Raw genomic sequence first — 26,685 nt, 5'->3', positions numbered from 1 at the left:
TGCAAGGTTTTTGAACAAAATTTTAGAAAACGATTTCAATATGTTAAAAGAAAGGCTTTCCCCCACTGGAACTATAAATTCTCCGAGCCTGATGATCTTCAAGAGGAATATATTTTGTCTCTATTAGTTGGAGATCTTCTCTCTTTTAGTATATTTGAGCAATATATTTGAGTGTCTCAAATAAATTTCAAAAGATGTATTGGAAAAAACTGAAAAATAAAGATTCAGATTTTGGATAAATATGCCATAAACATGCAAAGTAAATTTTGATTGTTTTAGTGCATGTCACCTTGGAAATATGAAAATGAAGTTCATACATATAACACTTGAATTTTTTTTTAAGAAATAAATAGTATCACAGAGCATCTGGCATCCTAAGATTCCTGAAATAAAATCTACTTCTGGGAACAATTTAAACCTTAAAAAAACATTGCTGTGCCACAAATTAAACTTTCCCACTTTTTGTCTTTAGATAATATCCGCCTGGAAAATTACCCTGTTTGTATGTGAACTACTTCAATTCTGGTTGCTTCATTGTTCTCTATATTTTTTTAGATCAAATTTTTTTACCTTTAACCAGCTATATCCCCCCCCAAATAGTATAATGTTCATCCTTTAAGAAAATATGTGCAATATACTGGGAATTCTTCTTGTTACTATGAAGGATGCAAACAAATAAAATTTGCAATGCCTGCCATAGAGAAGCTGGATGGTCAAAATTAGTAGGCATTATTCTTGTTTATCTGCCTCTTCTTAGCTTAACCTGAGATAGAGCATCTCTTTAACTTTGGGCATTAACAAAAAGTACAAGTTTTATCAGAATTTCCACTCATAGTTGGAAGATCTAACTTTCACACATTAAATCAAAACCCCAATGACAGTATTCTTATCTCTGTTGCAACAAAGAAATTTCAAGGTAGACAACTTTAGTTTGAAAAATTTGTTGTTTTAGAACTTTTTTGTGCCTCTGGCGGGGGGGGGTGCATATTTTCCTAGAATCCAGGATGATGCCACAATCCCTTGGTGTTCTCATAAGGAAATGCATTGATGATGAACATTCAGGAGAAATTTCTGGAAGCTCTATGTTGTTTGGGTCCATCAGCTGCCTAAATGAACAAAAGAGAAATGTGAGGCCAGAATCTCCTGAATCCGCTTCTATAAAAGGTGAGGCTTACCTGATACATTGCTCCAGAACCAGAAACTGGACTGCAAATGCTAGATGTCATCTGTTTCGTTCTCTGACCTCATTATAGAGATGTTCATCTAAAATCAACTTCATAACTGCATAACAAAAGGAGTAGTTGAACTTGACTACAACTATGATGTGGAATAAGAACTGTACTGTGTTAGCCAAACAAATTTATTTTTCTTTGTTTCGATGAGGAAGATTCGCCCTGAGCTAACATCCTTTGCCAACCTTCCTCTTTTTGTTTTGGCTTGAGGAAGATTAGCCCTGAGTTAACATCTGTGCTAATCTTCCTCTATTTTATACGTAGGTCGACTCCACAGTATGGCTGATGAGTGGACTAGGTCTGCGCCTGGGATCTGGACCCACGAACCGGGGCCACCGAAGTAGAGCATGTGGAACTTGAACCACTTTGCCACGGGGCCAGCCCCAAACAAACAAATTTACTTTTAATTATTTATCAGAAAGGCTGACAGAAAAAGAAATTGATTCATTTGAAATGTGGTATTGGAGGAGAGCTCTACAATCCCCTGGACTGCCGGAAAAATGAACAAGTAGGTCCTAGAGCAGATTAAGCCTGAACCATCACTGGAGGCAAAAATGATAAACTGGGGCTGTCCTACCTTGGGCACATCATGAGAAGGCAGGATTCTTTGGAAAAGACATTAAGGCTGGGAAAAGAAGAAGGCAGCAGGAAGAGAGGAAGATCAAATATGAGCTGGCTTGGCTCCATAAAGTAAGCCATGGGCATGAGTCTACAGGAGCTGAGTAGGGCTGTTGAGGACAGGACCCTGTGAGCACCACTCATTCATTCGGTCGCCAGGAGTCAGAGCCGACTTGACGTTGATGGGGTTCAGGGCAGGCTGCCCCAAGGTGCACCACTCTGGTATGCAGATTATTTCGAGCTGAAGACAATAGAGGCTCAGACTCAGGAAGAACCTTTGACCTTCCCCCTCTAACTGCCTACAATAAATTTAAAACAAAGGCCTGTTCGCAGGGCAGGCCATCACCATAGATAACTCTGGGTATAGGTAGACTGGGAGAATCCTTGCTAAGATCACTCTTATCAAAGTTCTATTTACCAAACATTTGCTTTCCCATTTCCGTGTGAGTTGCCTTCCTCCCCTTTGAAGCCCCAAATCACTACCCCAAACATCCTTGCCTGTAACTGAAGATATTTAAAGAGGAAGCCTCGGCCAGATGGCTGAGTTTCTCAGTTTCACCTGGGTTTATCCCATGTTTACATGCTATTAAACTTTGTTTGATTTTCTCCTGCTAACCTGCCTTTTTAATTATTTGACCAGCCATAAGAACCTTAAGGGAAGGGGGAAAGTCTCCCTCTTCCCCAACAACGCACATAATGACAAATGCACATACCACTGCGATCGGCAGCTCATTCATTTTGAGTGTTTTGAAGTGTTGTCTTGAATGAGTGCTGTGAATGTTAAATTCCTAACGAGAACTTCAGTTTCCTAGTTTATAAAATTGTAGTGATGATAATAGCCAGCCCTCGTGGTCTAGTGGTTAAGATTCAGCACTCTCACTGCCTCAGCATGGGTTTGTTTCCTGGTCAGGTTGTCATACCATGTTGACTGCATGTTGCTGTGATGCTGAAAGCTATGCCATGGTGGACAGGCTTCATTGGAGTCTTCCAGACCAAGACAGACTAGGAAGAATGACCTGGCTACCTGCTTCCGAAAAACTTGGCCATGAAAGCCCTGTGAATAGCAGTGGAGCATTTTCTGATACAGCACTGGAAGGTGAGAGGATGGCAAACAAACCCAGCAGAATTCCTCTCTGCTGTGTGCAGTGTCACTAGGAGTCAGAATCCACTCGATGGCACTAACAAAAAATGATAACAGTAAAACCTAACTAAACATCACATGCTCTGGAAAGAATTGAGTGAAGTTATGCCTATGAGAGTGAATGTACATTGCTGAGTTTGATGTGTAAAAGATGACTAAAGGATGCAAAAATCAAGGATCCCTAGATACATCCTGTGTGAGTCCATCAGAAACAGGAGGGCAGAAGAGTGCTGAGGAGTGGTACAACGAACCATTCTGTATCCAGTTCCCGGTAATCTATATCAATGCATTACAATCAATCTCAATCAGTTTCCTGTATTCACTCAATAAGCAAAGTTTTCAAGTACCATGTTCCAGGCACTCACCTACAAAACAAAATCAGGCAAGATCCCGGTTCTGAAATTGTTTATTATCTAGTATTATTTAGTTGGGGAAAGCAGCAGTACATCACCTACGAATGTGTGCTTTTATGCTAGAGGTGTGTCCTGGGAAGTGTTGGCGGCTGGATGGACGAGGGGTATTCAGATAAGACTAGTGGGCAGGGAAGGCTGGAGGAAGAATGTTGGAAGGAGGACTCCCAGGAAATGGCCAAAGGCATGTGAGGAGTGCTTAGGTTTCTCACTTAGGTGAGAGGAGTGGGAGCTCGCTGAGGCAAGCAATACAGGGTTAGCAGCATGTGGAAATGGGTTTCCTGTTGTCTTGAAATGAGGCAAAAGCCCCACAGCTGAGAACACACAGGTAAGTACTCCTGTGTTTCACAGAGAAGTTGCTACAAGATGTATCTCTACAAGGCTTTCTAAAAGGTAGAAGGAACAGACCTGCTGCTCTCACCCTCTACTCCACCCAAATTAAGTAAGTAAATGATTAAAACTCAAAAGGCATTTTTTGAGGGTGTAGGCATCGTTATCATTGCGGGGAGGCACTATAGAGTACCCATTCTTGTTCCTGTGAGGAAGGAAAGAAGGGTGATTCCTGCAAAGCCAATTCAGAGGTGCTCAGAATGATCATTTCTAGAGACTAGAGATTGGGGGCGCCTACAAGAGGAGGAAAGCAGCAGGTATGTGCTGAATGAATTCTTGCTGAGCTGCAGAAAATGCAGAGGCCACCGTGGGGCTCGTCGTCACAAGGCAGTCTGGGAGTTCTTGGTGGAGGAGTGGTTTCATGGATGTCCCCAAGAGGTTTCAGAGGGTGTGCATTTGATCATAGAGAATGGTGCCCACTTCTTACCTGGAGATTAAAAGATGGGTGGCTCACAATGTCAGGGAAAGGGGAAAGGAAAGAATGGGGCTATCTACATTCTCACCATTTGGTAGTCTTATGGAGCGTTCTGTGAACACAGTGGACTCATAAGATAGCTGGGCTCCAGCCATCTTGTGGGTAATCCTACCAAGAAGACTGCCTGCACGGGATTTAGATCTACCTGTAAGAGGCAGCAGGATAGACTGCTGAGGCAGGGATGAGGGCAAGTTGGTGGAGGTTAGTCTTCATCAAAGGACTATGCAGAATGAGGTCCCTATGTAGGACAGAGAAGTATGCACAAAATGTGCTCCATAAGCAAGTCACTATTTGGACATCTGCCACACGGGATGTCAACGGCTGATGACAGCAATCTCTCTTACCTGAGATATTTGCCCCCATTCCTCCCATTTCTCCTCTGGGCACCAACACCTTGGAGATAAAAGGCAGACGAAGAAGCAATGGAGGGAGATGAGAAGTTGTAGAAAGAGAAAAAATGGAAATGATGTTCCTCTCTCCATTGAAAATCCCTGAGCCTCAGGGCAGGCTTTTGTTGAGGAGAGCAAAGAAGTTGTGAGGTTGCAGTTTTAATTTAGAATGGATGAAGCTTTATTTATTTATTGTTTATTTTAATTCAGGCAATTACAAGAAAATTTCCAATTTAAAAAAATTTCATTAAAGTTTTCCATATATGCAGCACAAGGTACAGATATTAAATGAATATTTCTATGAAGTCTCACAAAGTAAATGCATCTCTGTAACCACCACCTGAGACAGGAAATACTACATTTTCAGAACCCAGAAACTCTTCATTATACTCCCTCTCTTCAAACTGAAGGAAGCCAACTCCTTGATTGCTTACATGTGGACAAGTATTTTCCTTCATGTAAATGGAATAATATATATATTTTTACATCTGGCTTTTCTTTATTTTTTTACTCATTATTATGTTTGTGAAACTCATCCATGTTGTTGCACACAGCAATACTTTGTTCATTTTCTTTGCTGTTTATGGTAACCCACTGTGTAAATATACCACACTTTTTATTTATCCATTCCACTGTTTGTTGGCATTGGACTTGTTTCTAGTTTGAAGGTTATCACAAATAATTCTGCTGTGAACATTCCTGTACATATCTTATAGTATACATATGTATACCATATATATGTCTTAGCTAAATACACTTAAGAATGTGACTTTGTGTCACAAGTTATATATATACATTTGACTTTAGAATATACTGCCAAATGGTTTTTCAAGTTCCTTGTCCCAATTTACCCTCCCTAAAGCAGTGTATAGGAGTTCTATTTGCTCCATAACTTTACCAATGCTCCATAGTTTCTATCTTTTTCATTTTAGCTATTCTGGGAGGTGTGCAATAGCATTCCATTGAGTATGAGATGAGCACATCTTCGTAAGTTTGGTCATTTAGGTATCCTCTTTTGTGAAATCTCTGTTATTTTCTATCGGATTGCTTGTCTATTGCTTATTTATTTGCATGAATTCTTTATATATTATTCATACAAACCTTTTTTTGGTTATATGAGTAATAAATATCTTCTCTGGCTCTGTGGCTGCCTTTTTATTCTCTTACTGGTGTCTTTTGATAAATAGAAGTTTGGAGTTTTAATGCTTAAGACATTTTATAATTTTTTTGTATGTGGCTACTGCTTTTTTGGGTTCTGTTTAAGATCTCATTTAATTTCCCAAATTTGGGGCCAGCCCCCTGGCTGAGTGGTTAAGTTTGTGCACTTTGCTTCGGCGGCCCAGGCTTTCGCCGGTTCAAATCCTGGGGGCGGACATGGCACCACTCCTCAAGCCATTCTGAGGCGACATCCCACATGCCACAACTAGAAGGACCCACAACTAAAAATGCACAACTATGTACTCGGGGGTTTTGGGGAGAAAAAGGAAAAATAAAATCTTAAAAAAAAATTTCCCAAATTTATTCTAGAAGCTTTATTGTTTTTCCTTTCACATTCAGGTCTACAATCCATGTGAATTGATATTTTTATGCATGGTGTGAGGTAAGATATATATATTTTTTTTATTCTAGCCTGACTTTTTCATGGCTGAACATGAGTTTAAATTACAGAAATGACACTGCTAGTCCACATGAAGTGGTTGAAAAGCTATGGGATCCGTCAAAGAAATTCTGAAGCTGCGGGAAGGGCGCTCCAACACAGCACATTTAAAAGTCATGGTTTGAGGAATATAAAGCCATTTCATTCGAACCTTCACAGGGTGCAGTTTGCTAAGTACATCAAATAATTTTCAAGAAGAAAAAATAAGAGGAAACTATGACTTCAGATTAAAACATTTTTATTTCAAGAAGCTTGTGGGATATTAAAGTCAATTTGCTCTTGAAGTTAATAAAAGAAAATGCTTCCCAGTGACAGCTAGGCAGTGACAGCTAGGAAGGACAAGGTTCTGGCTGAGGCTGGAAGCCCTGAATTCATAGTGCTCAGTCAGCGGTAGTCTATGATTTTCTGTAACCACTTTAAGAAACTTGGTAATGGACTGCCACGTCATTTCCTTTGTGTTTGGCTACAAGATAGTAGTTAGCACTGAGGCCCCAACTGCTGAGCTCAAGTACAATGTCATTTATAGAGAGGAAGCCCCTGCTATTGCTATAGCAATCAAGAATTTCTGGTATATAGAACAGGATCTTTCTGGTTTGAAATAACTGCTCTAATCTTTGTAAAGATAAGTCTATCTCTACGTCTTGGGTGGGATCACTTCATACCTACCACTTGTAAATATAAAATGAATTTCTGCCCATTTGAAGTCTCTTCTCCTTATGTACCCATCTGCAATCTCGTCTTCTAGAAATAGCTGTCTGCTGGCTCTCCGCTCCCTGGAGTCCCCTCGTTTACACGAGTCTAATCTTACTAATCTTTCTGAGGAGCCTCTCTCTGTCTCTCTCTCATCCTCTTTCTCTCATCTTTCAGTCACCCTTGACTTGGCTAGTCCTTAGACACTGTAGATATTTTCTTTTGTAGACACAAATGCATAGTTGTTGAGTTTTTATTCATAAGATAGTTATATAACAATTACTAAGTGTCATGTGCTATGTTCCAAGTGTTTTGCAAATACAAACTTTTGATTTTTCATAACAACTTTATGAAGTTGGTACGATTATTATTGTCATTTTACAGATGAGAAAACTGAGCCACAGACAGTTAAGTAACTTTTCCATGGTCATGCAAAGCTATATCTCTATATTTTCGTTAACAATAATAATCAACAATAAGTGAATTCAGAAGATATGAAGGACTTTGCAAGCAGTTTATATACACATTTTTATTTAATTCTCCTAAAACCCGAGAAAGATTGGTTCAGAAAACTTAAGCAAATCATCCAAGACTACACAGTTATGGGTGGTTTGGTTAGAATTTGAATCCATTTTGACCAAACCCAAAGCCCAAACTCTGTCCATTATGTTAATCTCCCCTTTCACGCTCTTTCCATAGACGACGTTGACAAGTGAATAAAGAGAGGTAAGAGGAGTTACAAGACATAGTGTCACTCAGATCCCGCTTGTCTGTGTCTTAGTACACACTATTTCCAAATTGCAGGTAAAGTACTGAGGAAGAGTGACCTGTCCAAGATTATGTGGCAAGGCTGGGATTCGAAGCCAGGCTTTTGGGCTTCTGTCTGTCATTATACTGTCTCCCGGTGTCTTGATTTAAGTTTCCTCTGAAGCAGATATTTAACAGGGATTCTAGAGAAACCAGAGGTGATCCCCAAAATGAAGGTAAGAGTGTGGGCAGGCGAGAAGGGAAAAGGAAGGAAGCCAACAACATGCAAGTAACTACCGGGTCAACTGGAGTTTAAGCCCTCGGGGAGATCTGGTGAACGATGTAAAACAATCAACTCAGTTATTGCTTGAGGCCTTCTGCTGGGAGATGGTAAACCTCCAACAGTCTGACCGGCTGTGGGCAGCTCCAACAGCCAGAGAAAGCCCTGGGGCAAAGAGACGCAGATGCTGATCTTTGGAGGTTAGGCAGAAATGTGGGGAATGACAAAGACTGAGGGGATGTGGGCGGCACCCACAGTGTTTCTGAAGCCTGAAATTAGGACATCATCACTGGTAGTTTTCCAGAATTCCACTGAAACCTAGGAAAAATAATAATTATCTGATCAAGGGACTGGATTCTTATAGACTCCACTTAAAATTGTTTAAGCACCGTGCAAATACTTCCTTTATAGTTCCTATGATAGTAGAGCTTCTGTAGGATAAAGTACAGTATTGAAAACAGTCGTTTGAGTAGTAATTCTAAAGAGTTGTTGTAAATGTTCAACAACAAATCTTAAAACTTTTGCCCACCTCTGCTTACATGTCTTGGTAAACTTTTCTTCTACACGATCCATAAATGCACTGTACGCATCCCGCTGCCGTTTATGTCTCTTAAAGAAGATGGTACAGAGGATGTTAGCAAAAGCAAACGTGTATTGACTTTAATCACTGTTTATCTTTTTTTTGATTGTTATTTAGTAATCTTTGCTTTGAAAGCTTGTTCTGTAGGACAAAAGCACATCTGTTCTGCTTGGACATACAGGGCTATAAAGAGTAGAATTTGAGCTATGGTAAAAATATGTTTTCTCAGCATCTTTCTTATAAGTGTATGACAGAGTCCTCTTGTCAGCCCTTCTTACTTAAGTGCAGTTCACTCAGAATGGGCTGCTCCAAATGAGATGGGAGTAAATTTGGGGGAAATTCCTCCCAATATTCAGGCCTCAATTCACCATACCAACTATTCTTGTAATAAAAAAGAAAATCCAAAATTCTAGATAATCTACTATTTGCATTCTAAGAAAAAAACAGAGATCTGTGTGCTTTATTTTTTTTCGTTTTGCTGAGGAAGATTCGCCCTGAGCTAACACCTGTGTCAATCTTACTCTATTTTGTGTGTAGGTCCCTGCCACAGCATGGCTGCCAATGAGTGATGTAGGTCCCATCCCCAACCGCCCCCACCCCACCCAGGGAACTGAGCACGTAGAACTTAACCACTAGTCTATGGGGCTGGCCCCTGCATGCTTTACTGATTAAAATAGGAACATCTTTCACTATATACACTAACAGCAAATTAAAAACTCCTGCATTAAAGCAATTGTTAACAACAGTATTGGAGACATTTCCCAACAGCTGTCAGGAAAGGGTCAAACTCACCGTGTAGGAACCAGATCTAACCGGCCACGGAGCTTTTGGTAAAATTAGTTTTGAATCCCAAGTGCGTTCCCGAGGCTTGTAGGTGATAAATCTTTCCATACTGTTCTTGTGTTCATCATCTTTCAGCAACTGGCACCCATGTGCTGGAGATACAAAGACAAATGAGAAGCTTAGCCATAACACAAGTCCTTGCTCCTGGTGTCTCACAGAAGGTGGTATCATTTTGGAGATCAAGACTCAGGGTAGTAAATTGCTGGACAATTTACAAATGCAAATCTAAATAAAATTTGCTTATCCTTTTTGCTATTTATGCTGGAATTAATGTCCTCCTTCTTCAAACTCCAATTCAAATCCCACTTTCTTTTATTTCCCTGAAAGCTTCTTTTTAATGGTGCTTTGTGACTTAATAGCATATTTTGCATTGTACCTTATGGTTTACTTAGACACTTCTTGAGGTCAGAGGCTGGGTCTTGTAAAATATCCCTGGCATTTTCTTCCATCATGACTTACTCATAGAGCAAATAAGGGAAGTTGACATGTTCCATTTTATTACAAACTTAGACAAGGCTTTTATCAAAATAATCCATGCTAAAATGTGTACATTGTTTGCAAATGAATCATCTTAATTTTACAATTATAAAACTATTTGCCTCTCATTTTGAAAAGAAGAAAATAAAATTAAACTATTATCCCATTATCTAGAGACAATACTGTTAATATCTTATTATTTTGCTTATAATTGATATGTAATTATAATATGTAAATATAGCACACATGTATTATTCACCCTTGTCCAAATAAGGAATGCTGGACAATGCAAATTAAGTCTAGATAAACACCATACAGATGGCACCATGATAATAATGATGTGTCTTTACTGTGTGCCAGACAACACGTACTTTACGTCCATTATTAACTAAGGGCTTTCATGTGGTATAACAGATTTAATCTTCACAATAATTCTATGATGTAAATTCAGTTATTACCATCTCCATTTACAGATGGAGAAACCAAGAGATAGACAGCTTAGATAATTTGGGGCAGTGAAGCTAAGATTCAAAGCTATGCAGCTTGCTTCCAGGGTCTATCCTCTTAAGCACTAACTCAGTCAGTTCTCCACACGCAATACATTGAATTACAAATTCAACTTCAATAATAAATTAAAAGTTGTGGGTAACAAAGTAAATGGATTGTTGCCATTAATTAACTGGACATTCAAAAAATTTACCATTTTGTTAAAGGTGATAAGTAAACAAGCACCTTTTTAGTTATATGTCTTTTTAACTATTAAAATATAATGCAGAAAGTTTATTTTTTTACCACATTTATAACTTTGCTATAATGACTTACCTACACTTAAGTGTTGTGACTTAAATTTTAATCCAAAAGGATCCCGTTCATAAGTTGTCACAAAGTTCGGTAAATTACGTTGGTACTACATATGTAAAGAGAAGATTGTACTATTACTAATAAATACTGCTTCTTATTGTATTTCAAATTTGATTTTTCCAAATAATAAATATTTCATTGGCAAAATGCAATTTTGAGGATTTTATTGTAGCATTTAAAACTAGCATGTGAAAATTTGAAAGAAAATCTAATTTTCTTTCAAACGGAGCAGAGCACTTCAATTATTCTTGTGTGAATAAATCAGAAATAGTATTTTAAATAAGAAATTAAGGGAATCTATTCAAAATTTGGCAACTTAAATGCACATAGAGTTACATGTTATATTTCTGCAGCTGAACTTATTTCAGGGATATAAAAAACATGTTGAACACAGCTAAAATAATTTGCCGAGCCTGGAATAGAGTAAATATTGATTAATTTTAGTAAGTTATAAAACAAAGTAGGTTTTGTTTGTTTGTTTGTTTTTTTGGTAAGGAAGATTGGCCCTGAGCTAACATCTGTTGCCAATTCTCTTCTTTTTTTTTTTTCTCCCCAAAGCCCCAGTACATAATTGTATATCCTAGTTGTAGGTCATTCTAGTTCTTCTATGTGGGACGCTGCCACACTATAACCTGAGGAGTGGTGCGTGGGTTCACTCCCAGGATCTGAACCATTGAACCCCAGGCAGTCAAAGCAGAGCTCATAAACTTAACCACTTGGGCATGGGGCCAGCCCCCAAAGTAGGTTTTTTAAGATGGTTTAAATGAGCCAATTTGAACTGAAATAGAATTTGTACCCTTCCAGAAACAAATAAAATAAAACATCATGTCTGCTTGAAAGTTGAATCAATGTGGCACAAAAGAGTGAACTTCGGGGGTCAAGCAGAAGTTAGACAGGGTTCTCTTCTTAGTGAGTGACTCTAGGTCCTGCATCAAGCAAAAAGGAAAATATTAAAAGTCTCAAAGAAGGAAACTCTCTAATATAAGATTTTTCAGTCTTTAATTAAATACAAAGTGAGGCCAGGTTAGTTTCAGAAATTCTTCAGTTGTTGGGGCTGGCCCGGTGGCTGGGTGGTTCTCCCACTCTGCTTTGGTGGCCCAGGCTTTTGCCGGTTCGAGTCCTGGGCGTGGACGTGGCACCACTCATCAAGCCATGCTGAGGTGGTGTCCCACACGCCACAACTAGAAAGACCCACAACTAAAAATACACAACTATGTACCTGGGGGCTTTGGGGAGAAAAAGGAAAAATAAAATCTTTAAAAATTCTTCAGTTGAAGTTCAATTTGTAACGATACTGACATCTGGTGGTTGCACAATTTATATCGTGCTGCCTTCAATTCACTCTTATTTATAGAAACAAATTAATTTGATTAGGATAAAAATGTCCTGAGGCCAGCCTGGTGGTGCAGTGGTTAAGTTTGCACATTCCGCTTCGGCGGCCTGGGGTTTGCTGGTTCGGATCCTGGGTGCAGACATATGCACTGCTTGTCAGGCCATGCTGTGGCAGCCATCCCACATATAAAGTAGAGGAAGATGGGCACAGATGTTAGTTCAGGGCCAGTCTTCCTCAGCGAAAAAGAGGATTGACGGCAGATGTTAGCTCAGGGCTAATCTTCCTCAAAAACATAAAGAAACAAAATAAAGAAAAAGTAAAAAAATAAAAATGTCTCTCATTCCTTGAATTTTACTTATCCAAGTCTAGTAACTTTACTTACCCAAGTTTTGTAATCTCACCCAAGTGAAATATTTAACTGAAACGATGACATTTGATATTTGGTTGACTTCCCCTCATCTCCAAAAGGTAGCATAATTCATTTGCCATAAATAGAAGTGATCAGATACCCCGAACAAGTAAAGAAGGTTATGGGCCGAGGCTTTCTGGATCTCCCAATTTTTATCTTAATAACTCTTAAGAGTTAACATTCATTAAATGCCTCGATATTCTAGACCCTGTTGTATGTACTTTATATATAATTGTCTCCTTCATTATTTAAAATAACTATATGAAATGTGTGGCATTTTTATTTCACATTATAAATAAGGAAAGAGGCTTAATAACGTGTCTAAAATTATTAGAAAGTAAGAGAACACGGATAATCTGATCCCAGAGCCCACGCTCTTACCCACTTTCCTATATTTTCCCCCTGAAATAAATTCATTCTTTTTTCTAGCTACTTTTTTTGTGTGTTATCAGTCCTATTCTTTTTCTTCTTACCTGGCAAGAGGCATACTTATGTGTTAAATTAAAGACCTAAGTATAGGACATCTTTATATTCTAGTGGAATTATATTTTGACATCATTTGCATCTCCTTAAATATATATTCCCCACCACTGTTTTAAATTATAAAGCTAATTTTAGCCTCCATATTATTTAAATTGTTAATCCTTAGAAAAATTCAGTAAAGTAATATAATACCCCTCTTTGTCAATTTCCATTCATTCATCCATTCCTTTCACGAATTGATTTCATCACTACTAGATTGTACACTCCTGGCAACTCAGGCCTGTTCTCCAATCACATCTAAGTTCAAACTGTTCTCCTCAAAACTAGGAAAAGTCATCCCAGAGTCAGTGATTCCACCTGGGAGATAAAATCAGAAACATTAACCACGATCTTACCTCTCTCCTCTGTCATTTATTGCTGAATCTGAATTGTATTGTTCCCTGAGAAAGAAAGATGCAGCTTTATACCTATTATATCCACATATCTTTTTGCTCATGTAATAGTTGTTATAATTAAGAAATGAATTAAAAATAATATATATTTCCCCTTATCTTCTGTTAATTACTTAGAATCAAATGCTCCTATGTACCTGTCTAAAGTCATGTGGTTTTGGATTGAAGTATACACCATTTGGATATTTTCCACTCTTCACAAACATTAAGTTCGCTTTGTGTGAATCCACATGTGGGAATGTAGTTATAAACTTGGGAGGTGCGGCCTTCTCAGGATGCTTCCTTATACTGGGCAGGTGAAGCACTGTTTCTTGAAAATTGCTTTTTTTTCTCTTTTGTTCTTCCTTCATGGTCCTTGATGGTTTTTCTGGACATCTCATAGATTTATACAGTTTGTAACTAAAATCAGGAGGCTTTATTTCCCATACGTTGACTTTCATTTCAGGTTGTGGTGGTGGCAGGAGATTTTTTTCCATTTGGCACTGAGATCTTGTGTGGGATGCTGCAGCCTCTTTGCAAGATCCCTGCCTCTCCTGCCTTTCTGGGCCTCAAGATACATTAGGTGGAGGGATTTTCACACGTAGGAATCTGCAACAGACATGGAAATTGGTGAGGTATGCCACTATAGCAATGATGTATTGAATATTTTCTCTCCAGGTTAGGGTAATCTCTGAAAGATTTATGAAGCAGAAAAAAGCTCAGAAATGACAAGGGGTGTGTGTGGAGGGGAGGGAAAGCATCATGGCTGCTGCACATATTTATTCAGCACCTTTGTCACAGCAGTCACTGTGCTAGGGGCTAGGAATTCAAAAATGATTAACTTAAAATTCATGCTCTGGGTCTGGCCAGGTGGCTTATTGGTTAAGTTTGCACATTCCACTTCGGTGGCCCAGGGTTCATGGGTTCAGATCCCAGGTGCAGACGTACACACCATCAAGCCATGCTATGGCAGGCATCCCACATATAAAGTAGAGGAAGATGGGCACAGATGTTAGCTCAGGGCCAATCTTCCTCAGCAAAAAGAGGAGGATTGGCAGCAGATGTTAGCTCAGGGCTAATCTTCTTCCTCTTCAAAAAAATTCATGTCCTTAAGTACTTGGGAAAAAGACATGAAAACAAAAAGTAAAGCTTATGTAATGTGATAAATATTACAATAGTGTTATGAGAAGCAAGGAGAGTGGTCAGCTAACTCTATCAGGAAAATAGAAGTGACGTCAAAAGAAAAGTTGGCATTTGGACAGATCTTGAAGGATTATTAGAAATATTCCAGGTCGTAAAGGAAGGAAACAACATTTCACCAGGGCACAGGAAATATGTAAAATTTGTCATAAGCTAATTCTAGAATATCTATGGCCACCTAAACCATCACAAGCACATTGTAGCTACTGCTATTTGGAATCTGCTGTTAAGAATCATGGATTTGCTTTTTGCTGACCAAAGAAATTATCAAAGAAATTATCAGTACACTTCTAGGATTTAATGAATTTGTCAATATGTTACTGGAAATGCCAATGAATTTACAACCTCTTTGGAAAGAGGGATAATTGCCAGTTAAAGTATATTTGGCCAAGTGGAAATAACATGACAATGCTGGTTCCCAGGGAATAAGGACCTGAGGTGGAATGACTTTCCTAGTCTTATGCAAGAGTTTCTTGTTGTTTGATAACATCAAATAGAGGATCTTTAAAATTCTAAATGCCATTATGCAGTAAGCTAATGTTGTAAATGAAGAGAAACTACTTTGGGGATACATTGAAAGTGTCAACTTTTAAAAATCAATAATGAATACTTTGTAAAATAAAATGAATTGTTTTTCAAATTCTAATATAAATATTTTTATTTTTTTAAAATGACTATGCCACACTGAGAAAAAAGCAAAAGGCACAAGGTGGCAGGAGCATAGCCTATATATGTGAGGAGGCAGTGGAAAATGGTGTGATATATAAAGCTAGAAAAATCATTTTAGGTTATATTAGCAAAGGTCTTTTATGTTAAGCCAAGGAGTTTTAATGAATCAACGCTAATGCAAAATTTCTTAACCAAGATAATAAATACAAGAGGAGGAACAGTTTATGGAAGAAGATCATCATAATAGATTTATACAAAATATATGTGCATTATATAACTAAAAGTTTAGGCCTGTGGCTAAGGCCAGCTTTTGCTGCAATAATGCCATACAATAAACTATCCACAAACTCAGTTGCTTACAATAAAAAAAATTATTTTTGCCAGAGGATGTGGGGAAGAGGGAACTGGGACCGACTGCTAACAGGTACAAGATTTCTTTTTGGGGTGATGGACATGTTCTGGAAATAGATAGTGGTGATGGTTGCACAAGATTATGAATATACTAAAAACTACTAAATTGTATACTTTAAAATAGTAATCAGTGAAATTATGTTATGTGAATTTTATCTCAACTAGAAAAAACAAATTAACCATAAATCAAGTTGGATAAATTTCAATAAACGTAAAAGACTAACTTTTTCTGGGAAACAGAAGGAATAAGTCATAGGTGTTACCTAATTGAGCTCTTAAATTTTGCAGAAAGAAAAATGGTCAAGAGAATGGGAAACCTGTGCAGCAAAGGAAGTAATCAACAGAGTGAAAAGGCAACTTATGGAATGCGAGAAGATATTTGCAAACATTTATCTGACATGATGTTGATATCCTCATTAGATAAGGAACTCCTACGACTCAATTGCAACAAAAACAAATAGCCTGATTAAAAAAATGGGCTAAAGGCTTGAATAGATATTTCTCCAAAGAAGACATAGGAATGGCCAACAGGTATATGAAAAGATGCTTAATATTACTAATCATCCTGGACATGCAAATTAAAACCATGAGATATCTCTTCACACCTGTTAGGATGTTTATAATCAAAAAAAACAAAGGACAGTAAGTGTTAGTGAGGATGTGGAGAAATTGGAACAATTTTGTACTTTTGGTGAGCATATAAAACAGTGCAGCAACTATGGAAAACAATGTGGCGGTTCCCCAGAAAATTAAAACTAGAACTGCTGTATGATCCAGTATACACTTCTGGGTATTTATTCCAAAGGAGTTGAAATCAGGATCTTGAAGAGACATCTGCATTCTCATGTTCATGGCAGCATTACTTACAATAACTAAGATGTAGAAATAATCCAAATTTCCACTGATGGATGAACGGATAAAGAAAATGTTGTATCTACACAAAATGGACTATTAATCAGCCTTAAAAAAGGAGAAAATTCTGCCAGATGCAGCAACATGGATGAACTTGGAGGACACTATTCTAAGTGGAATAAGCCAGTCACAGAAGGACAAATACTACATCATTCTGTTTATATGAGAAATCTAGAATAGTCAAACTCAAAGAAACAGAGATTAGAACGGCGGTTGCCAGAGGCTGAGGGGAAATGAGGAGCTACTGTTTAACAGTTAGAAAGTTTCAGCTATGCAAGATGAGCAAGTTCTAGAGATCTGCCACACAGCACTGTGCCTGTAGTCATACTGCACTGTGCGCTTAAACATTTGTGAAGAGGGTAGATCTCCTGTTAAGTATTCTTACTACAATAAAAAAAAAAGATGAAAAAAGAGTGGTGCTTAATATTTGAGTGAGAAAACTAGAAATTCACCAAGTGTTTGAAAATATATTATCCTCTGTTGCTAAATAATACATTAAAAATAAAGCAGGTTTGATGAATAGGGAGCTACTTACAGCCTATAAAAATTATTGTAAAATAAACTTAATCATTAAAACCCCACATTAATTAACAAAGTATGTGGATATAAGGATGTAGGTTTACTATTCTCTCAGTAATGTTAAAAATATAAAGGGTAAGAAGTTAAATAACAGAAATCTTAATTTCCTGCTTCTATATTATACTGTAAACAATAGGAATGTCTGCATAGAATTTAAAAAGGTTTGTAAGTAAAAGATACTAAAAAAAATGGGAGTTTTGAGGTTGGCAGTACCCTTCCAAGATTCTTCCAGGGGGAAGAGTACCCTAGCCCATATCAAATTCTGAAATTTACAGATGTTCCCTTTTTGAAAACTATATCTAAAATCACAACTATACAATTATAATTTTTTCTAAATGATGAAAAGCTTCTTCATAACAGGGGTAATATAAGAAATAAACCTTCCTTTAAATTTCCTCCTCAAATATTTTCTACTAGAAAGTCACAAAAATTTTTTTTTTGATGAAGTTTAGCCCTGAGCTAACATCTGCTGCCAACCCTCCTCTTTTTGCTGAGGAAGATTGGCTCTGAGCCAAGATCCATGCCCATCTTCCTCTACTTTATATGTGGGATGCCTACCACAGCACAGCTTGATAAGCGGTGCATAGGTCCACGCCTGGGATCTGAACCAGCAAACCCTGGGCTGCCAAAGCAGCGCACACGAACTTAACCACTGTGCCACTGGACTGGCCCAAAGAAAGTCACAAAATATTTTTATCTGCTTTTATAGTCTACTAATTAGAAAGAAATTCCTTTGTTCGGTTAGCAAATGTATGCAAATTTAAGCTTCTTTTCCTTACATATCTGAGTTTAACTTTGTAACATTAAGTATGTATTTTGGGAGGTAGAGAGAAATAGATGGAATGACATAGATATATACCTGGTACCCAAATGCTGCCAACATAAGAAAAGAATATTATAAAATAGGCTGCCATTAAGATCACAATGAACTCCACAGACCGCAAATTCATGCACATTTGTAAGTTTATAAGGAAATTCAGCACTTATTTCCACCTGGGCTTTCTCTTTATTAATATATTTTTCATGATTTCTTATTTACAATGACATATATAAAAATATTCTCTCATAAATGAACTCATCTCATATATCTCAATTCATAAAATACTTAGATTCCAAAGAGCCAGTTAAATTGACAAACTAGAATAATTAAAAACAAAAGCAAAAGCAGAAGCATTCCTTAGAAAATCGCTAACTTCACTCACCATATGAAACGGAGAGATTGTTGTAAAAATCTTTTCTGCAAGGCCGAGCAAGACTAAGCCGACACGTAGTTTATAAGGGGAGCATTTAGCCTTTACTTCACAAAAGAACCCAAAGTATAGTTTTACCCATCTGAGTTGCTAAGAAACTGAATTAATTTTCTAAAGGACTCCAGTCAGAGTAGGAAAAAAAAGTGAAAGCAGGCCCTCTAATTGTTGCTGAAAACCTAGCAACAAGGCAGTGACTCTTGCGCTGTTTTCTGAAAGGTTAGAAAATCAACATACTAGGAAGCTCAATACTCAGTAAATATCCAGAAAGAGAGAGAGAGAATAATTGCATTCCAGCGCAGTTTTACTAAAAAATATCTCAATAACTCACCTTTTGTATTTGTTTAGTAATCTCTCTTATAAGACAGTGTGAGTTTGACATTTTATATAAACATGATTTGAGAAGCAGTTTCAACTTAAGAAGTTTTGAGTTAATTTCTCCAAAGTTCGTTTTATAAGGCAAACAAAGATTCTAAGTTCTTCTTCCTAACCTATGGCTTAACCTACTGATTTCTGCTATGTAGTTTATGGAGAAAGCTCCGCTTTTGTTGATCAAATCCTACACTCAATGGTAATATATCTCTTGGTGAGATTTTTAAAAAACTTTTTGTTATAGAAAATTTCAAACCTGCACAAAAGTAGACAGAATTGTATAGTGACTCCTCGTGTAACCATCACCCAGCTGAAGTAATTATTAATTTATAGCTTATATATGCTTCGGATATACCTCCAGTTTCTCTCTCTCCTTGCCTGATATTATTTTGAAGCATCATATTTTACCAGTAATTATTTCAGATGTTTCTCCTAAAAGATAAGAATGCTTTTATTTTTGAAATATAAGCACTGTGTCGTTATAATATGTAAAAAACATCAATTCACTGCTATCGTTGAATATCCAGGCAATATCCAACTTCCCAATTATCTTATAAATGTCCTAAAAAATTTGGTTTTGCTTTTTTTTTACAGTTTTTTTTTTTTGTTTGATTTGGGCTAGTTATTTACTCTCATTTGGTCCAAGGTTTCCCATGACCTGAGTATTAACTTCTCTTTTCCTCATATTTTTCTAATGGGGTATAAAATTTCCTGGAAAAAGATCCCTAATGACTGGAGTCTTGACTATTTTAACTACTGTTTCATGTAAAGTGAAAGTTTGCCACTGGGTGGCAGTGCATTACTCATAATGTTTTTCCAGTTTGTACACTGAGACGCAAAGACAAATTTGCCTGTACTGTTTTCCTCAATGTTCAATTTTATCATAATTTCTCCTCATGTAATGGCAGTGGAGCAACTCAATTTCTCACAGTTTTTGGAAATAAAATTAACCTATCCTTATGCTTTCTGATTTTATTTCTCTCTCTTTATTTTTTTGCATTGAGATGCATGTGATTCTTTCTCAAAAGCACATGTTCAAGTGCCTATTTATGTGTAGTTCATTAATATTAGTTGTCTGGGATGACAAAATACATAGAACATGGTCTCAGATTTCAAGAAAATGATAAATAATTAGCTAGAAAAGATACAACCTATGAGAATGCATCACAAGACAAGGTGCAAAATGCCAAGTGAAAAGTTGTGACAGTTAGTCTCGTGGAAAATCAATGAGGGGTAGATCCCTGATGTTTGAAAGTGTCTCTGAAGATTTCTAGAGCGTCTAAGATCAATTCTGATCCTCGACGACAGCCGAGTTCTTAATAAAAAAGAGAGGAAGGGAAAGAGGTTTGGATGGGTGAACAGCATGAAAACTACTGGAATTCTCTTTAATGCTTTCATGAATGTTTTTGCGGAATTTTCTGATCAGAAAATATTATTTCATAGTTAAATGACTCAAGTTATATGTAGAAGCACCAAAAATACCTACTCTCAAGTAGATTATTTTTTGAGTGTATAATAAAATTTTACTGCACGTGAATATCTATGAGATGAGCAAGGATCTGTTGCTCAGCTTCCACAAAATTGAGAAGCTAACGTGTGGCAAATAAAAACCCAACACTCTTTTATGTTTCCAGGTACTAAAGAACATGCACACTTTTGAAAAAGCTATTTGAATAACATATGTTGATACAAATGATTAACTTAAAATTCATTCTAGTAATAATCTTGTCATATAACCAGTAACTGTAGTTTGAAATAGTCCATAAATAAGAGAGTAAAATAGGTTTTAAATTATCTTCAGAATAAGGAAAGAACAGGGAAAGAGTTTCCTTACTTGAGCAGAAGGAATAATATTAACGGATGCTGTATAGTAGGTAAACAGTTTAACTGCTATTTTATTTCCTTCTTTATCAAAGGGAGCAATTCCACACTGAAAATAACAAACATGAAAAGGAACAAATTGAAGCTTGAGACAGATGATGAGATAATAAAATACCACAGTTATTTACATGAATTCAGGTCCATAAAACCCATACGAGTTACATTTCAGAACAATGAGAGAACTGCAGGCAGTGAGAAAAGAGGTGCTACCTTTTGAAAACTTGGGGAGAGGACGAGGTTGTATAAGTGGATATCGGAGATTAGACCTGCCTGAGTTCACCCTTGACACAGTCGTGCAAGGCAGGCCTTTTTGTGGTCACCACCTAACATGTCATACAGTGTGAGCTAAGGAATGGATTTTATTAGGGTAAGAAATTGACAACCAAAGATCAGGACAAAAGAAGGCTTGAGTTTTCCAGTCCTCCTAATATCCTCTAGGTAGGTGATGAGTACCAGGGCACGCCATCGAACACACAGTGGGTGAACATTCTGGGTGAGAGGAATTCTTCCTCCTGTTCTTCTCCTTTGTTACAGAGCAAATCTGAGAGCAACTTTATCAGTGGGGATGGGAGAGCAGAGTAAACTGACTAACAAGTTATCTGGGCACCAGCCTTACTAAGTTTGGATGCCAGGTGTTCATGGGAATGTCTGGGAAAGCCAGCTACTAGGCACCTGGTGACTTTTAACATCTTTTGTGTGAAATTGCGTTCCTATTTTTTTGAGGGAAAATGCTAACGATTCAGTGGGGATCTCAGATTGGAAGGAATTCATCTCATTGGAGGAGGGAGGAGCCCCCAGTTCCAATAGTCTCATTGTCCTGGCAGATGAGGGTGAGCTCTCAGGGGCGTTTTAGGACAGCCAGGCTTGTTGCATCACAGAACCTCAGTAAATTCTAGAATAGGTTTTCTAACAGATGGTTGGTGATTGCTGTAGGCAAGTGACACTTTCTGATCACTATCAGAAATGGAGATCCATTCATGGTAAATTTATCTACAGAACAGGGCTACGTATGAATAAAATAGGCCTAAAGATATGTGTGCATTCACACCATGCCTAGGCTAAATCTGGCTGCTCTGCACTGAGCCTGAGATTGCCTGGGTTGGTGTAATTGATGTTCAAAGCTTGTCTGTTGATTTGTATTTGGGTCTTTTTTTCCTTTCTCCCAAAGAGCCTCTCAAATTCACTATGGTTAGAGACCTTCTCCTTCAGTGACCTATGTTCAAGTCACACCGATTAAAACATGCTCCCTTGATGGAGTGTGAGTGATGGTTCAGAGAAAGACTTATCTTGTTCCATGTTTACTCACCAGGTCAACAACCTACAATGCACAACAGTATCCCACAGCTGAAACAGAGTTTCAGTGGCCTTTCCTAAGGACCTAGGCAAAATGGTGAACATTGTCTTCTCACCGCTCTTTCCAGCACACCCTCAGCTTCTTGGTGCCTTCATTCACTTCCATCCTCAGGTGCTATGGTCCTTTTGTCATCCTCTGGTGGTCTAATTCTTGTTTTACCACCCCATTCAGTCTGTTTCCTTTTATAGCATTCAAAAATACTTTTCTACTCCTTTTTATGCTGAATGAAAATACTAACCCTATTCGTCATTCTAAACTGAAATATACTTTACCTCTTTTCTCAAAGTACTAATATAGAATTTTAGTTCTGTTTGTCCAGCTTCGAAACAGTAGAGAAATTTATCTAAGAAATAATCTCCATGCTTTCCACATAGTGGCAACTGAAAATTTTCTGGACTTCATAAAGTATTTGGGCCTAACTGATCTTCGCTGTGTGCTAGGCGCTGTTCCACGTGCTCTACACTTGTTAATACACTTCATCTCACAGCAACTTCTGGGAGTAGGTACTTTTGTTATCTCCTTTGACAGACGAGGAAACTGCAGGAAAGAGTCTAAGGGCTTGCTTAAGGTTATACAGCTAATAAGCAGGAGTCCAGGATGAAAACCCAGTGAATTTGGCCTCTGAGGCCAGAATCTTAGTCTCTACAGTATGTTTACTCTAAATCAGTGGTTCTTTTTTGGTTTTTTTTGAGGAAGCTTAGCCCTGAGCTAATATCTGCCACAAATCCTCCTCTTTTTGCTGAGGAAGAGTGGCCCTGAGCTAACGTCTGTGCCCACCCTCCTCTATTTTATATGTGGGACACCTGCCACAGCTTGGTTTGATAAGTGGTGCATAGGTCCACGCCTGGGATCCGAACCAGTGAACCCCAGGCCACTGAAGAGGAGCATGTGAACTTAACCACTGTGCCACCAGGTTTGCCTCAATCTGTGGTTCTTAAAGTCTAGTCCCCAGATCACATGCATGAGTATCATTTGGGAACTTGTTAGAAATGCTAATTCTCAGGCCCTACTCAGAGCCTACTGAGTCAGAAACTCTGGAGGTGGGATACAGCAATCTGTTTTAATGAGCCCTCCCGGTGATCCCAGTGTCATTTAAATTTCAGAACCTCTGCTTTAGAGAATAGTGAGGAAATTGCCAGTATAGATTCTAAAATTTCTTTTATCTGGTTGCAAATCATTCAGTTTTCTTTATGTGATTTTATGACTAAGATTATTATAGAAGCTTTAACATGGTACAGTGCACATGTTAGAACACTTGGGATTACTGGTAGAGCTACAGAAATTCCTTAGAAAACTTAGTGTATGTTTGAAATGCGAAAACAAAATCCATGAATGATTTTAAGATGATTTAAAGAAAAAAAAACATTTTATTTTTCTTCTGTGAAACTATATATTGAAAAAACTGTAGTAGACCATAATGGGGAAGTAATATTTTTAAAAGTGGACATAGGCATAGACTTAGCAAGTTTTTACATTAATTAGTAAAACATCAGAACAACTAAGGGTCTCTGAAAATGCAAACAAATTTGAAAGTTAGGTATCATAATAGAGAAAACTGAGCTCATAAAGCCCCATCTTCTCTAATTTCCATAAATTACCATTTCCATTGTCTTTCACCTCCATGAAAATATGCACCTCTAGGGAAACTGGAGAACAATATTTGGCATAATATTGAAAGATCATTATTAGTATAACTTGAGTTATGTACTTGAAGCCTGAAATGCTTTGTGCTCAGCAAATGTTGTACGGCAACTTTTATTATCATTTTCCTGAGTTATAACATTTAAATATTTTTTTCATTGGTCTTTTATATATAGAATGGTCTCATAGCACAGTGCCATAAGAAGAATTCCATTAATGAGTCAGTCCCCTCAAATTGAAGCATGGAATCTGGGTATCATTTTCCAGTGTCAAGGAGCCCCTGAACTGAGGAATCTGTGACACGGAACAGAGTCCTGGATAAAAATTGCAAAGTTGTATGAAATACTTTGATTTCCCACTGTCATTTTTCTCTTTTAGTCCCTTGCTGGCTCTCATACTGAGATTCATCTCATCCGAGTCACATACACAGAGAGCTTCCAGAGTGCACATCCTTATTGAAATTGACCTCTTCTCTTTACTCCAGGGAATCAGGGGTCAAGTAACTAACACAAAGCTAATCTGTGCTATTAGCAGATGCCTCTTTCTGATAACGACATATCAACATTTGCTGTCACTATTGCTGTGAATGGTCCATTCATAACCTCAATGATGAGAAATTTGTATTATCTCTTTTAATCCTGAAATTACTTATGTGAAAGTTATTGGTAATTTCTCTGTCTATCCCTTCAGCAAAATCCAGGAAGCTTGCCTTGTAAAAGGGAAAGAGTTCTTAAACAATAGGATTTTGCAATTCTTATTCTTTTAGAAGATATGTGTATGTATGTGGGGAGAAAGCTTTGAATTTTTAAAAGATTTACCATTTAAGTAGTGTCACACAGAAGAGGTATAAGATGTCAGGTTTGACTCGGGAAAACCTTCCCTCTAGTAACTTAACTCCAATGGCTAAAGCTAAAGCTATTGATAAATTAAATATAAATATTCTAGTGTTGAGATGAGTGAGAATTGTGTCTACTGAAGGAGAAGCCAGAAGAAATAGAACAAATATAGATGTTCTCAAACTCATTTTTGAAATTTGAATTAGCTGTGATAAACCCAAGAACTATAAACATATGAACATGTGGACCTCTCAGTGTGCCTACATAACTGACTCTCAAGATTTACTTATTTGCTGAGTACTGTACATATAGTCTTGTTGAGTAAAAGACCTCCTCAACATATATTACAAGTCTTCTTTGACATAAAATTAGCTAGAATATAGAGGGAAGATAAGTCAAACTCCTATTTGTGGATTTCAAGCTCCCAGTGATATGAAAAATCTTCATGGAACCTATGGGTATCCCTTGCCTTACCTGAGTCCTGAAAAAACAAGGCCTTACAGAAGCATACAGATTCATGATAATAATGGTGCCTACTACCCCAAGATGCTTTCAGAGAAACTTCTCTGCTTATAGCCCAGCTGACAGGACAGGGACAGCCCTAAGCAGACCAGTGGCTTCACCTTCCAGATTGAACCTGGTTGGTTCAGACTTGGACCCCTGATCCAAGTATAGCCAGTACCTAGTCTTAGCAGGGCTCCTAGTACATGGCCGCACAATAAGGACAAATGTGTTATAAGATTCACTCTAGAAAAATTTGAATTGAGAGAAATATAGCCAAGTCACAAATCAATAAGAATTAAACCATAACAGATAACTAGAGAGAAGTCACGAGGTAGATTAAGGCCCAGAATGGTAAAGTAAGTAGTATTTATGATGAAGTGGGAGTTACATATAAACAGAAGCTCTAATGTGAAAAATATAGTAGAGAAAAGATACAGATCAAAGGCAGAAAATGAATCTTTATAGGAAGAGAAGGAAAATAGATGTGCAGAGAGAGGTTGTTTCAATATTGGATGGCACTAGAGAAGGTTCCAACAATTGTGGCTATTAAGCTCTGTAGAGTTGCCTTTGACTCAGCCAGTCTCAGCTTCTATTTCTGGATTTCAGTGATAGTGTTTCTTCTTTTTCATTCCATATGTCTCCTGTTACATTAGGTGACCAAAATGTGAATCCATTCCTGCCAACCAAAACAGTCTAAATAAAAGACTGAGTTATAACTTGAATGTTTTGTAAAGGCAAAAAATGTTTTTTAAATGCCTTTAAAAATTTCTCCTAAGAAAGACTTCATATTGACATGAATATATTTTTAAGGCTCCAATTAGTAACATTAACATGCTGTAATGTGGGGTGCCACAAGCTCTGGTCCCGAAACAAGTTATATTAGAATTACCTGGGGATGCTTATGATATAGATTCTCGGGCTCCATCCCCAGAGACTACATTCAGCATGTCTAGGATAAGCCTGGGAATCTACAATTTAAAGATATTTTCCAGGTGACTCTGATACCCAATTACATTTAGAAAAAGAAAAATATGAAATTTAGATTTAGAAGGTGAGATTCAGGTCTGGATAAGCAACCAATTGTTTGTCTCTCCAAGTTTAGATTTTCTCGTCTTCAATCTAGACAATAATATCTTCTATCAGGGTTGTGAGGATTGGTGAGATAATATACACAAAAAAGTAAAGCAATTCTGGAATAGAAAAATAATTACCTGATTATTGAAAATCCTTTTAAAGGCATTGATGCCTCTTTATACAGACTTGATGAAATCTTAGAATGCCTGCCATGCCACAGCACCGTTCCAAGGAATTCCCAGCCCGTACTATCATTACAAAAGGTTCCCATGCCAACAGGCCCATGCCACAGGTTCCCATGCCTACAGCACCATGCCGAGGGATTTGCATGCCAAAATCTTTCAAGACTTTAGCATCAATTTGGTTATTCATGTATAAATAGTAAAATAATAAAAGATTCTCTTTTTTCTTTAATTGTACATGTTTATTTCATTTTTTGTTTGTTTTATTTTTTGTTTGGGGGAACTTTTTTTCTTCAATAATATAAACATTATTTTGAACTCTATAGTTTTCTTTGTTGATGGAGATACAGGTTAATAATAGAGGAACGGTTAAAAAA

At 37.5% G+C, this 26,685-nt stretch overlaps 1 protein-coding gene across 7 annotated transcripts; it reads right to left on the bottom strand.

Annotated features, from left to right (window-relative positions):
- Positions 1-858: 858 nt before the first annotated feature.
- Positions 859-26,403, bottom strand: C4H7orf78 (chromosome 4 C7orf78 homolog). Of its 7 annotated transcripts, none has more exons than XM_008536009.2 (6): positions 26,264-26,377; positions 13,605-14,055; positions 10,752-10,836; positions 9,402-9,544; positions 8,559-8,638; positions 859-1,106 (listed from the first exon to the last, which is right to left on the bottom strand). In XM_008536009.2, exons 2-6 carry the CDS (start codon positions 13,941-13,943, stop codon positions 887-889), a joined length of 867 nt encoding a protein of 288 aa, XP_008534231.2. In that variant the 5' UTR covers positions 13,944-14,055; positions 26,264-26,377; the 3' UTR covers positions 859-886. The 7 variants fall into 7 exon arrangements, with proteins under 7 accessions (XP_008534231.2, XP_070471885.1, XP_070471884.1 ...); XM_070615784.1 differs by lacking the exon at positions 859-1,106 and adding an exon at positions 7,517-8,347 and having other exon boundaries at positions 26,264-26,403; XM_070615783.1 differs by lacking the exon at positions 859-1,106 and adding an exon at positions 7,517-8,347 and having other exon boundaries at positions 8,569-8,638; positions 26,264-26,376.
- Positions 26,404-26,685: the final 282 nt, after the last annotated feature.

Source organism: Equus przewalskii, chromosome 4 (genome assembly GCF_037783145.1).
Source record: "Equus przewalskii isolate Varuska chromosome 4, EquPr2, whole genome shotgun sequence".
Lineage (NCBI taxonomy): Eukaryota > Metazoa > Chordata > Mammalia > Perissodactyla > Equidae > Equus > Equus przewalskii.
Note: the sequence above shows the minus strand (reverse complement) of the source record. Positions and strands in the feature narration are given on the sequence as shown.